The following is a 17,887-nucleotide window of genomic DNA, read 5'->3' as shown; positions in this document are numbered from 1 at the left end:
CCACGTAGTGTTCGTACGAAAAAGGTGGTCAAAGCAGTAAGGGAAAGAATTCAAAGAAATCCTGTCCGGAAGCAAAAGATTTTATCTCGGGAGATGAAGATAGCACCTAGAACCATGTCGCGTATTTTAAAAGATGACTTAGGACTTGCAGCCTATAAGAGACGTACTGGTCATTTCTTAACTGATAATTTAAAAGAGAATAGGGTGATAAAATCGAAACAACTACTGAAGCGGTACGCAAAGGGAGGTCATAGAAAAATTTTGTTTACGGATGACAAAATTTTTACAATTGAGCAACATTTTAACAAACAAAATGACCGTATTTATGCTCAAAGCTCTAAAGAAGCTTCCCAATTAGTCGACAGAGTGCAACGTGGGCACTATCCGACTTCAGTGATGGTTTGGTGGGGTGTTAGCTATGAAGGAGTGACCGGGCCATACTTTTGTGAAAAAGGTATCAAAACATTGGCACAAGTGTATCAAGGTACCATTCTTGAGAAGGTAGTGAAGCCCCTTAACAACACCATGTTCAATAATCAAGAATGGTCCTTCCAGCAAGACTCTGCGCCAGGTCGTAAAGCTCGGTCTACGCAGTCTTGGTTGGAAACGAAAGTTTTGGACTGCATCAGAGCTGAAGACTGGCCGTCGTCTAGTCCCGATCTTAATCCGCTGGATTATGATTTATGGTCAGCTTTAGAGAGCACGGCTTGCTCTAAGCGCCATGATAATTTGGAGTCCCTAAAACAATCCGTACGATTGGCAGTGAAAATTTTTCCCATGGAAAGAGTGCGTGCTTCTATTGATAACTGGCCTCAACGTTTAAAGGACTGTATTGCAGCCAATGGAGACCACTTCGAATAAGCTTTTTCTACTTTAAATGGTTTTATATTTATGTATTAAACTGACACACTGTAAAAGTAATAAATGTTATTTGCAATAGAAATTTTTTTTGTTTTCCTTTGTAACAGTATTTATGGTCAGACTAAGTATATAGATACATTAAAACTGAAACTTCAATGGCTCGTTTTATTTAAACTATATCTTATGAACGCCCAATAATTATAGACAGGTACGGAAAGATTTTAAAGTATCAAAACCTCTCGGACTATTTTTTCCAAACATGTAACTGTTGTGTATCAAAAAGAAAACATATTCTCTAAAACAACTGTCGTCGGTTGGTAAGGGGGAGTAATGGAGAAATGCATTAAGCCCTCTTGGGGGCTAAGCACCACGGTCCTGGGAATAAAATACACTAATGATCACTAGAGCTACACGATATAATCCTTAACCGATTAATGTCACGTGACTTTCCAGCATCTCACCACATTAACATTATCAGACGGTAGAGTACTTATATTGTGAGACAAAGAACACGTGTGTTGAATATTGAACGGGATCGGTATGTGAGCTCACAAAGTATTTTAGGAAAATTCTGCTGGTGTAAATAAATAACATTTATCGCATCAATAACCATAATAATGAAGTCGGGTTTCCTTTCATGTTCAACTACAGGAAATAAACGTAATTTGCTGCAAATGTACTGCCGGAAATTATATTTTTAATGAGTGTGGTAGTCAAAATTTATTTCTTGTGAACTAAATAAATTATTTTTACAGTGTTCATTTTGGAAAAAGCACGCAGTCTTCAGATGAGTCTCAAAATGTTGTTGATTTATCTTGTATTATTTGTTTCCCTGTACCAAATGGTGTTGAACCAAGCGGATAATGATAACTATGTAAGTTTGAATTAAAACTTCCGCGATAATTCACGTCGAGCATTGTAACACAAATTTCATAAATTTGGTTACAATTTGAATCCGTGTTTTTTCTCTCCACAGGGTCCTTACACATTAAGCTGGCAAAAGTTTGAAACATGCAAGGGCCCAAAACAGACAGATTGCGGTAAATTTGGAGTGGAAAACACACAAAATATGTCAGACCTTGTGTTTCTCTTGGATTTTCCAAAAGACTGCCCTGCAACCGCAGTAAATATCAGATAATTAACATTAATTCTCATTTAATTTTATTGTATAATTTTTTGTTGTAATTAATGTCACAAATTGGAATAGTATTTAATGTGTAATCACGGAACTGACCCCTAAAGGCTTTAGTCGTGTTATGAAAATCATAAATATATGTAAACATGGAGTAAAGAAACAAAAAAATGAGAGGTTTTCAATAGCAGTTCGCTATGATTCCCTCTTCTGTTTTTTACCACTGCACCACCCGTTATCTGAACAGATTATAACCTTGTTAATTGGACCACTGCATTCTGCGGTGAAATCAATTTTATCACGTAACATCCGGCTACCGAAAGAGCTATAACATCTATTTTTACAAACGAAGTTGGTAAAGTCTCATCTGGAGGCAGCGACTTAGCTGTGTCCGCAGCAATATATCCATAAGCAAAGGTAATGACTTAGTCGGTGACCCCACTAGGTCAGTATCGCATTAAGCATCAGCATTCAAGTATTGCCGATCTTATATAGAGGCATGAAGGAACAAAATATCGGTGATGGCACGACGAATTTACTCCTATAATTAATGTAACATTTTAGGCCAAAATCACTGTCAGTACAATTCAAAACGGTAAGACATCAAAAAAATTATGGAACTACGCTATCAACAAGCCATGTCAACATTTCGTGCTGGGCCCGATTATCATGGATTCATTTAACCTTACAAGTAATTGCAAAATCAACAAGGTAATGGACATTTAATTAAAATCATAATTAATGATAAAAAATTATAATTACTTGAATGTTATTTTATCAAGAGCATCCTGTTCAATCAATAGTAGAATATTATTCAGATTATTTTCGTTCTCAGGGAAGTTACGCGATTCACTTGAATTACATTGAAAAAGTCAAGCTCTTCCTTGGATCGAAATTTTTCTACGGAACCTATGAATTCAGAATTTTTTCGTTTAACAAAAACGACAACTTTTTCTGTGTCGACACCATCATTGATATCAAAAATAGTAATTGAATGACAGACACCTTTGCCATGTTCCTAGTTTGGTAAATTAAAAAATATATATATTACACTACACAATTTAGCTAATTTAAAGAGTGGTTAAGAATAAATGCAATCCATTTAATCCAAGTAACTACCGAACAAAGATGTTATTTTCACCCAACTAAAACCCAACAAAACGCGTGTTTCACGCTTCAAACATTAATTACTTTAATATTCATTATATTATGCTGACGTCATTTTCATTATTACGAGAATCTCATTCGTTTTATTCATAATTTATTTCGTGACTCTAGAGGATCACGTTTTGTGAGCCCATAATACAGTCGCGAAACGAATAGACGCGTAATATAACTAATTTCCGTGTCGCGATTAAAACTCGTTATAAATGGTCTCAGGGGAGAGACTCACATTGCTTGTCACCGTTACCGCAAAAAGAGGAGAAAGGATACAAATTATGAATGCCCTGATTTTTTTTTGTACAGCGGTAAGTGAGACTTGATTTTATTTATGAAGTTCCATAATCTTGTGTTACAAATGAAATGTCTGTTTACATTTTTATCGTACATAAGCGCTCACGGCCGACGCTGTTATGAAGCTACCCGGCTCTATGGACAAGTTCAATGTCTCAATTGCATTAGAGCAGCTATACTAACTACTCGAGCAATTGCATTAAAGAGTCTACCTTCATACCACACCTCACAACACAACTACCAGTAACCCAGAAACTGATTAGAGGTAATTAGGAAAATAGTTTACAACGAACAGTCAAGAAATAAATAGTGGCAATAGTCACATTTTCTTTATTGCTTAAATAGTTGAGCGAGATAAAAACCCATCTAGCGTTAAATGGTTACCGGAGCCCATAGACTACACAGCGTGAATCCCATCACCCACCTTAAAATATGGTTCAAGTCTCAATTCCATTGTGTTATTTTATTTTATTTGGAAGATAAACAGTGAACTTAAACTATATAAAAACTAACCTTACAACTAAACACCATTTAAATGTCACCGCATTTAAAAAACTAAACGATTATGGCGTCGCAATGCCTAAAATTAAATAATTAACACGAAACGTAAAACAAAAACAAAAACATATAAGCGTAGTAAATAGAAAATAATTAATTAAAATTTTTCATTCAACTATATACGAGCATATTCTCGACAGTGTATTTAGAATGTTTTGAATGGTACACAGATTTGCAGTAATTTTAATTGTGGTCATTTACACGATTGTGTCGAATTAATCATCTAACAGTATAGTTTTTTTTTTAGTATAGTACAGTTAGTATTTTAGTATAGTACAGATTATTTTTCCGCAAATTTACTAATCATAATTATTAACACATAATTTATTTCATACAAGACCCGAACACCTCTTGTAAAGGAAAAAGCAATTCTGTCACGCCCGACACTATTTGTAAGCATCATTACACGGTACGTCCGAAACAGATGACGTTTTCGTAGAGGTCTACGCGATACCCATTAAGGTTTATCCCTTCCGTTGACATGGATCTTCCTACATTTGTATCTTCAAAGAAAATTTATATAGCGGACGAGTAGTTATATAAAAATGGTTTAATGGAAAATGGAAAAGTTTTTAATTAGTCGAGCGTTTGAGCAGGGTCACAGGTCACAGGTTATAGTGCTGACAAACGAAAACAATAATATTTATTTTGTTTCGTTACATTAAGAGTTCTTTTGTTTAAACATTATAATTGTATGCCAATTAATTATGGAACCAAAAAAATACGTATTCACTGACAGTTTTGTAATTTTTTTTTGCCCTTGTAGCCAGACGAGCATACGGCCCACCTGATGGTGAGTGGTTACCGCCGCCCATGGACTTCAGCAAAGCCAAGGGCAGAGCCAAGCCGCTGCCTACCGCTTAATACTCTCCACAACCCTCGTTTGAAGAAGGACATGTCATAGCGCTCGGGAAACGGGAGCTCATTCCATAGCCGGATGGTACGTGGCAAAAATTACCTCTGGAAACGCACTGTGGATGACCGCAGTGGCTCCAGGTAGTATCGATGAACTCTACTCTGGTGGCGGGCGGTGCGATGGTAAAAACGAGCTGATGGTATCATCTCGAACAATTCCTCAGAGCACTCCCCATGGAACACACGGTACAAAATACAGAGGGTACCGAAGGAGGTTCCAAACGATCCGTGAGAATGGGATTATCGACAATCCGAATGGCCCTCTTCTGTATGGAGTCAAATGGAAGAAGCTGGTGGAATTTACTGGTGGTAGGACCTCTTGTGAGTCCGCACGGGTAGGTACCACCACCCTGCCTATTTCTGCCGTGAAGCAGTAATGCGTTTCGGTTTGAAGGGTGGGGCAGCCGTTGTAACTATACTTGAGACCTTAGAACTTATATCTCCAGGTGGGTGGCGCATTTACGTTGTAGATGTCTATGGGCTCCAGTAACCACTTAACATCAGGTGGGCTATGAGCTCGTCCACTCATCTAAGCAATAAAAAAAAAAAGTGATATTTAGGTGTCCCGGCCCAGATATGGGAGCAGCACTTCAGGCGAGTCCGGACTTGTGCTTTATAAAGCAAAAGTCTTGTAATTACTGAAAAGGATAAAAATGCTGATTTTGACTAACGAATACACTAAGTGTACCTTTATTCGAGTTTTACTTACCGACCTACGTACACTAAAAACAATAAAAACAACTAAACAAGATAAATATATTTCTTTGAAAATAAAAGTTCCTGGAAGTACTATAAAACTTTGCGGTATTGATGTAGATATTGAAGCCCATAGGCAGCGGCCTATAGACATATCGACGGGAGTGGCATTACCCGATTTAAGGGATCCAGACGTAATTGCTTTATAATAGGTACCCTTCGCAGACTATCACCAACAATTTCAACCAAATCAATATGCCTACAGTTTTAAATTTAATTTTGACTGTAACAGATTCATAATTGGGGGATAATTAAAGCATCGTATCGAACGGTACAATTGGATAACTCCAAATGAAATAACGATGAAGCAAATAATTTATGCGAACATCCACGTTCGTTGAAGTGAATAATTCGATTTAACTTATGCTTTTGTAAAAGTGTAAGGACCAAGCACGCCGAGGTCAACACTGAATTAATTTCAAACGAAAACCTCAACAGAAACTTTGTTTTGCGTAATACATTTTTAATGAGCGTTGATAATTACATAACAAATTAGTCGTCTTAGTAAAAGGCCGAGATCTCCCGAGTAAATCTGGGAGGTAATGGTGTGGCGGCACCTGAGCTTGTGGCGACCGCCCGCGCTAATTTCCTAAAGCACAATATAAATTACCGTCTGAAAACAATGAAGCTCATGAAAGCCCTCCGAGCATTACGCTTTTTGACTACACACTAAAAGGAGTGCTAAAGGACTGCACTAAGAGAAATGAATTTAATATTATATAATTTACACAATTTTTCCTCATGAACTTAGTCACAATTATTATATTATTATATTTAACCATGTCTAAGCGAATTCTACAGGAACCCGGCATCAAGCATCCATTACCATTTTTTACTGGTGGTAGGACGTATTGTGAGTCCGCAGGGGGAGGTACCACCACCCTGCCTATTTCTGCCGTGAAGCAGTAATGCGTTTCGGTTTGAAGGGCGGGGCAGCCGTTGTACTGTAAAAACTGAGACCTTACAACTCATGTCTCGAGGTAGGTGGCGGCATTTACTTTGTAGATGTCTATAAGCTCCGGTAACCACTTAATATCAGGTGGACCGTGAACTCGTCCACCGATCTAAGCTACAAAAAAACCTCCATCGTTCAGGGTCGCATTCTCACTCTCTTCTAACATGTATCGCAGCGGGATGACGACTCAGTTGAGCGCCTTGTGGTGCAAGGCATGATAGAGGGTACAAGATCGTGCGGCAGATCACCGTTACGATGGACCGACCATATAAAGGCGGCTCTAAACGGTCCGTCAACGAGTGCACAAGAAGGGCCGCGGGACGCGAGGAATGGCGACGTCTGGTGAAGCGCACCACCCGAAGTGATGGCCACGACCACTCCGCCAAGAGTGCATACGACTGAGAAGAATGCATATGCGTAATTAAAATTACTTTTACGGTTCACGGTAAAATGAGAAACGCGAGATTAATTTGTAACAGTAATTTTAATTATGTTTACGAATTTTTATACCTAATATAATTATATAAGTACGTACGTTCGAATTGCGCTTCAGTTCGTCGTTCGAATTTTGAAATCGTCCCAACTAAAAATAATTACTGGTATGAACGACGCCGATGTAGCTTCGAGAAGTTATATCGGAGCTTTCTTTGCATAATCTTTAGACTTTCCGACTTGGTACTTTAGTTTGTGTCGAGTCAGTCAGTTAATTATTTTCCACGGACAATGAATCGCTAAACTCGGCTCATTATCTTAAAATGAATCGACAGTTTTAGCACTGATTTTTACTATAATTGTTGTACGTAATGAAGTTATATTGTGTACATATGTAATATTGACTTTTTTTTTTTATTGCTGAGATGGGTGGACGATGAGTTCTAAGGTCTCAGTATAGTTACAACGGCTGCCCACCCTTCAAACCGAAACGCATTACTGCTTCACGGCAGAAATAGGCGGGGTGGTGGTACCTACCTGTGTGGACTCAAGCGAGGTCCTACCACCTGTAATTACGCAAATAATAATTTTGCGGATTTGATTTTTATTACACGATGCTATTCCTTCGCCGTGAAAGTCAATTGTGAACATTTCTTAAGTACGTATTTCATTAGAAAAATTGGTACCCGGATTCGAACACCGGCGCCTCGCTAGATACGAATGCACCGGACGTCTTATCATTTAGGCCACGACTACTTCGACAACTACTTTTAAGCATTAATCGTAACTACGCAACTCAAAGCTAAACGTAACCGCGGAAGATACCCACAAATCTATTTAACTTTATAAGTGAACTAAAATTTCATTTGGCTCAGCAGATTGTTTCGTACAAACAATTCTGTGCGAGTTCTAACGGCTCGTTCATTCAAATGAATGAGAACAAGGCACAGTGCCGTTAAAAGTTCGAGTACGACCAGCGCGTCTGAGCCGTTCGAAGTATCTTGTTCTGTTAACGTTTTGGCAAGACGCCTAGACTGTTTACAAAACATATTAAAGCATTTCCGCTCGACATTAACAAATGGCTTTCATGGTAACTTACTGACGGAAGTAACTATAAGGTCAGTAGCCCTTGTGCCCAGAACTCTAAACACGTTATCTTGAAGCCGCAACACAGAAAAAAAAACCTTAAATTTTCACGTACTAATTAAAATTCAAACAGCACTTGATTTAGACGACAGTGATCAGTATTAGCATTGGTCATACGGAAACAACCCTCATATAATAATTTGACTCGCAATTAAAATATTTCAATAACTTAAAGGAAATTAATGTCATACCGATATAATAGCATCCGTAACGTATAAACGATTCGTGCGGAAACAGGCTATTTAAATGCGAGGGCCGTCATTAGACACGCGGCTGGAGAGTTTCCGTCCGACCCGGTATGTGCCCGATAGCTTTTCATTATCGACCTGTTAACGTTCCCTCATACACAATTCAATCCTCTGCGCCGCAGTTCACTTTTACAGTCCACATATGGTATCCAGTGAAACGAAACTCAAGATGATCGATCGGCGCAATCGTACGCAAAACGTAAAACTATAAATCATTTTTAAATGTATGTATTGTATTAGACGTCGGAACGTTTTGGCACCGCAATCCTTCCTGCGTCAAAAGTGCAAATAATGATACGTCGAATTTTTGTATTTAATAAATGTGCTGATAGTTTTTTTGTTTTACGTGGACAAAAATGAGTCATAAACATTCAAACATGTCAGCGACATTTCGATGAGGCATCGAGATAAAAAGAGGGCTTTCTTTCTGTTATTTAACATGAAATATGATAAAGAAACGTCACGTCGCCGCGTCGTGTGCGAGTCGTGACGTCGGATGTTGAAGCCATTTGTTGTCGGAGAACGATAAGTCTCGAGTGGAAGCGTCCCGCTGCGACCCAAATACCTACCCAGACACTTCATATTCAAGGACAACTGAATTATTTACTTCAATTTAAAACATCTTTGCTTTCGTTTATGTAATACTAGCGACCCGCCCTCGCTTCGCTTCGGAAACTGTAATTTATTATTGATTTCTCCACTATTTAATGGATGTTATTATACCTACATATAAACCTTCCTCTTCAATCATTCTATCTATTAAAAAAAACCGCATCAAAATCCGTTGCGTAGTTTTAAAGATTTAAGCATACATAGGGACAGACAGATATAGGGACAGAGAAAGCGACTTTGTTTTATACTACTATGTAGTGATAACTTTTATTCGATTCGAAGCGGCGCAAGCGACTTTGTTTTATACTACTATGTAGTGATAACTTTTATTCGATTCGAAGCGGCGCACAGTCTTTTTACCCATTCATTTGAATCTCCAACTTTGCGCTTTAGAATGAGCGGCGGTATTCACATTTTTAACATTCGTCGGTCCATCTAACTAAAATACATAATAACAATTTCATCTTTAGTAGTTTTCTCTGAAAATCTTTCACTAGGCGTGTTTTTCTAATTGAAATCGTCAACAAGGTACAACATTAATGATAAAGATTCGGTTTTTTCAACGGTAACGATCTCGACTGAAAACTAACAGCAATAATTATTAAAGAACTCACCGTGATTCCGTGGAAGTATTTATTTCAATCTTACCTGAAAAACAGGAGGAAAGCACTTTAGTAAACGAATTCATAAAAAAAAAAACTTAATTTACCTTTTTGAGAGGGGCATCCGAGTTCTAAGCGATGAAGAAAAATCAACCGGTGATTTAAACAGCTAAAGTGTGCCATTAATTTGTGAACCGTTTTTAGTTGAAAATTTATTAAGTTGATTAATGCAAGCATTTTCTTTCTGTGCTTAAATTGAAACAATAAGTTGTTGATTTACTAAATGAAAACTGAAAATTATTACCGCGTAATTGTAAACATCGCCCGATAATATTTTAATTTGACTGTATTAAAATCTGAGATCATTTTAAAAAACATTTATAATTAAACTTACATGTATAATAATATGGGTGTTATATTTTTAAGCAGCAGCCCGCACTGATCCTACATCTTGTTATGGTTCGAAATGTAAGTAGATGGTGATTAATCTCTCTTGTCTCTTGTCGTAATTTCGATTGAATTTTATTAGCAATATAGTAAGCAACAGATGGTGGGCAGAAGGTGGGTCGCGGCATTTACATAGTTGATGTCTATGGACTCCGGTGACCACTTAATACCAAGAGCGGCCTGAGCTCATCTATCCGTCTATACAACACAAACAAAGCTGACAATTTAACAAAATTTATTCACAAAATCAAGTTTCTTTAAAATATTGTAGGTACTTTAATTATTAATAATTAAATAATGTCAACCACAAGTACTTATCATATAGTTAAGTTAATAAATCGCTTCGTACTCATATTATTATATATTCTCTCCCTTTTACCTTTTAAGTACCTTGCCTAATCTTCATTTATAGCCCGTTGTTGGCAAAACACGATAGTGAATCAAACGGAGCCCTTTATTGTTCACCGCAAATATCTTTTTTTATTTATTTAATCGACAACGTTTCGTAGTCTTAGATTATAAATAATTATAGCATATTTCTTCAAGGATTAAAATTATTAATAAATATAATAAAGGAACTCAACATCAAAATTACATTTCAATTTGTTATTATTTTATAGCTGGAATAGACATTAATTAAAATTTAATTAGTAGGTAATCACAGACATCTCAAAGCAACTGTAATATACCACGCGTTTGTCATAAGTTGGGCGTAAGAGGGAATTGTGAGCGTACACGGCTAAATTCTAATATACTGCTTATATCTGCCGCGTAGTTTCAAATTCCTGCATATAATTGCCGCGTAGTGTACTCTGCCTTCCAGCTTGATGGATGGGATTAGTCTTTATTCTAAAGTAAGTTGACCAGCAGTAATACTGTTTTAGTCTCTGTACGCTCCGATAACAAGTTAACTCCGATACCAGCAAAGAAGCATGAGACAATCTGCCCACCAATTTAAAAAAAAAAACAGATCACTCTTTGTGGATTTCAGAAATAAATCTAAATTATTTTCGCACAACCTCAGTTTCCAACATGCAAGCGAACCATGATGCCGCTGGAGGAGAAGTAGCTACATGTTTTACGAATGCAGCGTTTTGATAAATGGTTAAAATGATTTTTTTTTATATATTTTCTACTAAGTAACTGGCGCAATTTCTCTCGCTATATAGTTGTTATCTTGAAGCCGCTACCTACCTATCACACGCAAGTGTTACTATGCATGTAACCGTTCTCGAAATGCCAACAACATCTGTACAAACTTTGAACTGGATAAACTAGCCGTGCATAGAATTAAAAACAAAGAAACAACAAACACAAAAGAGTTCAAAGATTGAAAACTATCAAGGTGAACAATAATTCTGATCGATTCTGAACCACCGAAGTGAGCCACCAGTGATACGCTGCATTGAACTAATCGGGAATCGCTGAAAGAAAAAAAAATGTCTCTGCGATATTCCAATACGATTGCACTGCCACTTCGGACTCAATTGATGCAAATTGATTTTTTATCCTCTCAATAGTGTTACCGAGATTCTACATTATTGTACTTTTAGCAAGTAAATTACTTTGATGGCTCCCGATGTCCTTTAAAAAAAATATAGCAATGTATTGATTTCCCGTTCGATTTTTAATCTATTAAACATTTGATATTTTACCCAACTATAGTTTTATTACTATTGAGTTTAACCTTAAGTTTCAAAATTTGTAGTGGGATTCACATTGTGGGCTCTATGAAGGACGGCAACACTCTCAGCTCACAGTCTACTTGGTATTAAGTGGATTTCGCAACCATAGACAATACAACGTTTTGCTTTTGGCCATAGTGAGATCAGAGTTTGTGAGGCATTCCCTCATTAATCATGTAAATTTTCAAGTTATGCGACTTTGATTTTTAATTCATAATATTGAGTGATACAATTATTTATTGATATTGACGATAATGACGTACTTAAGTCCAACTCTCAATAGAAATTAGGTATGTTTTTTTTGCTAAACTAGTACCGTTATGAAATTACCTAACACTCTGTCTATATCTTCCAGAAAGCATTAATGCATTCAGGTTTGAAAGGTAGGACAGCTGTTAATATACAACAGATACTTAGACCGCATGCTTCAAGCTGAGAGGGGGAATTCACGTTATGACGTCCATGAACTAATGACAACAATGAATTCAATCACCCGTCTACGCACTAATAAAAACAAAGCAAACCCCCACATAATCGCGTCACTCGAGTCATATACACGGGATTATAACGAATAGGCTATTTGGACCGAAGGTTAAGAATAAACGGTTAGGAATAAAAATAATTTCCAATGCCATCAAAACTGAGCTCATTGATAAAAAATAGTCTCAACACTCTCAACGTCTTTTCGTGACTAAGTTAAAAGTAAATTTTTGGCGAGCAAAAATAACGATAGAACCAAAATAATACATTCTTGTACCCTTTGCGTTGAATGACATAAAAGCTATAGAATAAAATGGCGGTTGTAAAAACGATGTAAATGCCACATGGCGTCGAAGTATCTGAGGGATTTTTAGTTCCAATTCATAGTCCTTGGCTTAAATTTCTTACTAATAAAAGCATACAAGAATAGAATCTTAAATAGTGCCATGTCAATTAAAAATGATAAGCAGACATGACATCTGATAATCTGACTAATTATAATGTGTTGATTAATAACATCTGAGATACCATTCGTAACCTTCCAGAAGCGTAATTTTGTGGACGGAGCTAACAATATAATAATTAATTTAAAAATCTTCCTAATCCTTGAATATGCTCGTACATAGTAATACAAAAACACTTATGTGCCCTGTACACGAGTGTGTGAAAGGTGATGTGAGAAAAACAATAGAAAATAAACTTACATCATTTGCCCTAGTCACAGTTGGGTTAGTCACGCGCACTTCAGAGACCCTCCCGACCTGTCGACGGCATTTGCCACGAGGGAACTCACTTCATACTGTTTCTTTGTGTTTCACCTCAGAACTTTATTTCGTTTTTCTTTCATTGGACCGATAAGAGTATTCTATTTGTGGTTGCTTACATTGAGCGCACGTTAAAGGCAATTCTAAAGTTATATTTGCTTTGTTGTATACACAAACTGGTGATACTGTGCTATCGATAATGGCAGGCTGTTTATCGTAGATGATAAGGGGATGAGAATGGAATGGAGATTGAAAAAAGATGCAATTCAATGCAGACATTTCTTGTTTAACATTAAATCTTCATAAGTCATTTGAATATCGTAATTTAAGAATACCTTTTGTACATGAAAAACTGTGGATTTAACAAGTTCGCAGTTCCTCTAAATACATTTGAGAGTGTTCAGATTCGAACAGAGATTCGAAAAATATACCCTCCATGGAAAAATAATGAATACGGGAGGTCATCTTAACAAAAATGCACAAAGATTTCCGCACGGTATATAATTTCGTTTGTGTCTTCTATTCCTTTTAAACTTTAATAAATCAAATGCTTTTCGTAGCCCTCGAAAACAAATTCTTAAGTGATTCTTAAGTAGAGAATCTGTTTTTAAATAAATTTCCTCGAGATAGCATTTTAGCAATAAATTAGACGTAATTTATTATTCTACCTCGCCTCTGTAAGTATTTAATTATTAGTAAATCAATAGTTAAATATTATAAAAGGTTTACTCATTAATTATAAAGTTACCTAAAAATAAATAGCTAGCAGATATGGATTCCTCGCACTTTGAATTCGTTAATAACCCTTCTGTCGAAGTATCCGCTTTAATTTCCGCTTTAATCCCGATACAACGTTCGCAGACTATGAAGAAACTATTTATATTCGATCACATTATTAAAATTTGTTCATCGCAAAACTAAAATTCTTTCTACTTTTTTTAAGACATGACGTCTTGTAAAATGATACGTATTCTACATATAATTTAGTAAAAACTTTTTAATCTATTTACAGCTGACTTATTTTTTATTTTAAAGTAGACAGGCACACTTAAAACTTTTTGCGTTTTTTAATTGGATTTTTATATTCTATATTCAAAATCAAACATACAATTCTGCATCAGACCTTCCCCAGCTGGTAAGACTTTCGTCTATGTACATACGTACGTTCCTACCATAGTAATTTATCATTTTCCTGTATTATCATGTCTTTATTTTTCTGCCTAACTTCACCTCTAATTCCATTTTGAGATCCGATGGACAGGCGTAATATTAGCAGACTCGGTACAAACGTCCTGCCTATTTCTGCTACTCATCGTACAGATTTTAAGGATATTGTAAACTTCAATGCTTCGAAATCTATTATAGAAATTGACCGAATCGTTTATTGAAAGAAGTTGTTTACTGAAGAAATACCCTTAACAGCCATTTCTTGGGATTACCTATAAGTCTCAGTTGCCAACATAGTATTTAAAAAAAAATGCAGTATTTAAGGCACAGTGCCAATCCTAAACACGGAATGCAGTGTCTTAAGTGGTTTAAGCCTACGTCTCCTGAAATCGCAAAGATTCTACTAATGTGTTAATGTTAATATACACATATATAATTATAATACGTTTTTCGAGAGTTCTACGCAAAAGGATTTTATAATATAACATTTTGTTCATCTGAGTTCAATTCCCTCAGTAAATTTAATGAGGTATCTTTTACAAGCACGGAGTATATTATATGTATATGATATAAAGTTATTCGTGTACGAAGGTTTAGCTTTTGATGTACGGATTCTGCTTTGAGATTTAAAAGTAAAAGGTACAAAATGATTACATATCTCACTTTACAATATATCATTTTCATAAAAATATGTTTGAGTCATTTAATTTGTGATAGTTTATATATTGAATACATTGTGTAGTAGATGTGAATGATTAACTCGTAGTATTAGGTGGTAGTAGTAGTAGGTAGTCCTCGTACTAGCAAGTGTGTAACATATTCGGTCGCATGTTTGTCAGCCCAAGAAGGATTTTTAAGGCGAACCATTGTTAACAGACCCACCATGTACGCACCATAGCATGAATGACAAAAGGTAGAGGAGGGGCGCAAGGGCAAATAAGGCAAAATGATACTAGTACTACAGTAGTAGAAGGTAGAAAAGAGCGAGGTGGCATACTCATTCGTGCGGCTTAATTGACAATTTAAAATAATTATCCTGAATTTTTTTCTAAGCAAATAAAATAAATTTGGCAGCTTGTTTTTATGGAAAACTTCCAGTTTTTTTTTAAAACTACATTTCTAATGAGTACTTCCTGTAGATAATCATAGTTACGGGTAAAGGGAATGGAAATCGATCCATTGGTCGAAGCCCGAAAAGGTGTCCGCTTTTTACGCTTTATACTGTGCCACTGACCACCTTTTTTTTACCTAAGCTGATGATAGCCTTGAGAGGCTATATCAGTGTAACCGAACGAGTAGGTAAGCTCACGGAGCTCAAAACTGGCAAAATTGCTAACACTGACCCTAGCAAGAGCGGTGATTCGCAGAATCTACCGCCGGATCAGAAACGCGACCCACTGAGAATGTCCAGCTAGAAACTCAGTGGGCTGTGTCTGTGAGTTAATTTACTTGGCGAGCCCTTCATCGCAAGCGACGGGTTCGACGAGAACGATGACCGGTACTTGAGGTACCTAAAAGCACCGTTAGTGGATCGGGAGGATCCGAAATGACCTGTTTTGGGCGACGTCGACTGTATACCACTGACCAACAAAAAGGGCTACATACATATATCACAAGAAAACGATTCAGGTAGGCGCATCATGATGTACAGAAAAGGAATTAATACTACGCTGCATCTCTTTACGATATATCTCATGCATCGATTCTGCGTTGGTTTTAACTACGAGCAGCACATCTGATTTTATCATTATTTTAAACCCAGATATCCAAACGAAGCAAATTTCACTTAGAAAAGAACAAGGTAATATTGATATTTATTTATAAACCTGCGTAAACAGTGCGCTACATAAAAAGCGTCACGCTTCCGGCAATCTATAAATTTAATATTACAACGCGATAAAACCCCACTCGACAGTGCGAAAACAAGAAGAAAAAAAAATACATATAAACGTTTCATACGGCGATCGTATTCTTGGCAATAAGTAACCATAAAGACGGCATTTCACATAAGCGATGAGCCTTGCTGTTACGACTTGCCGGAACGTGAGATGAAAGGCGACAGCGTTCGCACCCGCCACATATCTAGCAAGCGTTTTAAAGAAACGCCGAGTCAGTGATACGTGCGTGACACGTTTTTATAACAACACTCTAAAAACTTCATTGCTCCGCTTAGATATATAGCTAAATAGAAATCGGTGTATGAACCAGCAATAACAATAAATATGTATGTTTCCATTTAAGAGGAACAACCTTACCTCCTCTTTTTCAGCTTCAGCTAAATATTACCTACATATGTACAAAGTGATTTCTTATTGCCGTTTACAACCTACAAAAAATATCAGATTTTAATTTATTTTTTCAATAATAATTGTCCTTAAATAACGAGCATGTTTTACTTTTATGTTATTTTATGCACTATTTTGGGTAACTTTACAAGGCAATTCGCTCTAATCTAGGAAAAAAGACAAAGGAATCAGTTTGCATACAGCACCATTGAAACTTCGGATTTTGATGTCTATGGACTCCAGTTAACACTTAATACTAGGCTAATATAAAATGTAGGAAGTAACAGAATAGGTCACGCCATCTCCTGTATTATTGTTATAGTGAAACACGAACAGAGGCGGTAAACCATACCAACTTACGTTGTATCATCGTACATTACATTTGCACGTGAGCTGAAAATGGTAGCGTGGAAGTAGCTAAATTGAAGACAGCCGAGTTGCGCCATATACATTTAAGCACCTGCTGCGGTGCCAATGGAAATACGAATTTCAACGGTATTAACTGAAATCTTCGAGAGGGAAATGTTAAAATTTTATGTCCCGGATAAGTTAATGAACAATTTCACGAAAACAAACATTAACTTAGAATTTAACTACGAATGTTTTCCGAGATTAGGTTCTTCGGATTAATAACGGCACTTGTCCAATAGGCGAGCGTGGCCCCTCGTAAATTTACGGTTGCTTTTTTCTATTAACGTAACAATCGCAGAGAAACACAATTCACAAAAGAATAATAAAGAAAATTTTGTCAACGGTAGATGAGACATACTGGTGACGAATGAATTGAATCTAAAATGCCATGTTATTTTTTTCACAGATAAGATGGGAAGACAAGTTCGTCTGTTACGGTTTGTAGGCGTGTCTATCAAACAAGTACACCACTCCTTCGTGATAACATACACAGAATAAGGTTACTTTTCCGCAAAGGCCCACTATATACCCTATGGACAAAAATATTTTTCTGAAAATATTCAAACGTAACCAACCTTCTGGATCAGTGCTCGACGAAACAAAAAAATGTTAATTCAATACTCGCAAAATTAATTAAAAAAACACGCTGCATTTTGTTATTTTAGTTTAAAAAGAAAAAGAGAATTAGTATTCCTGCGGGCGACGGTACGGTTCTATTTCATTAATTAAATGAATTCCAACCAGTTTCATTTTACGTCTGGATTGAGGCATTTAAACACCTTCGTAACAATGGTACGGAACATTTGTGAGCTGCAGTCTAGAAAGCATTTTGCCTTTTCATTACAATTTTTAATTACAAACACGAAACAATGAAATCCCAGCCAGCGGCTAAATAAATTCATACTTAAAACGGCACAGGCAGACTTAGCTCTCGTCAAGAGTTCTTTCGAACTATACAGCAAAGCAGTGCTAGATT

The 17,887-nt window shown here is 36.5% G+C and overlaps 2 protein-coding genes across 2 annotated transcripts in view; one reads left to right on the top strand and one right to left on the bottom strand.

Annotated features, from left to right (window-relative positions):
• The window catches only part of LOC100134924 (cadherin-2), a 205,783-nt gene that overhangs the window by 93,783 nt on the left and 94,113 nt on the right, over positions 1-17,887 (bottom strand). The window lies entirely within an intron of this gene.
• LOC134198783 (uncharacterized) lies at positions 1,666-3,053 on the top strand. Its single transcript, XM_062668236.1, has 3 exons — positions 1,666-1,984; positions 2,558-2,704; positions 2,829-3,053. Exons 1-3 carry the CDS (start codon positions 1,931-1,933, stop codon positions 2,985-2,987), a joined length of 360 nt encoding a protein of 119 aa, XP_062524220.1. The 5' UTR covers positions 1,666-1,930; the 3' UTR covers positions 2,988-3,053.

The sequence above is a fragment of the Bombyx mori genome, chromosome 4 (genome assembly GCF_030269925.1).
Source record: "Bombyx mori chromosome 4, ASM3026992v2".
NCBI lineage: Eukaryota > Metazoa > Arthropoda > Insecta > Lepidoptera > Bombycidae > Bombyx > Bombyx mori.
Note: the sequence above shows the minus strand (reverse complement) of the source record. Positions and strands in the feature narration are given on the sequence as shown.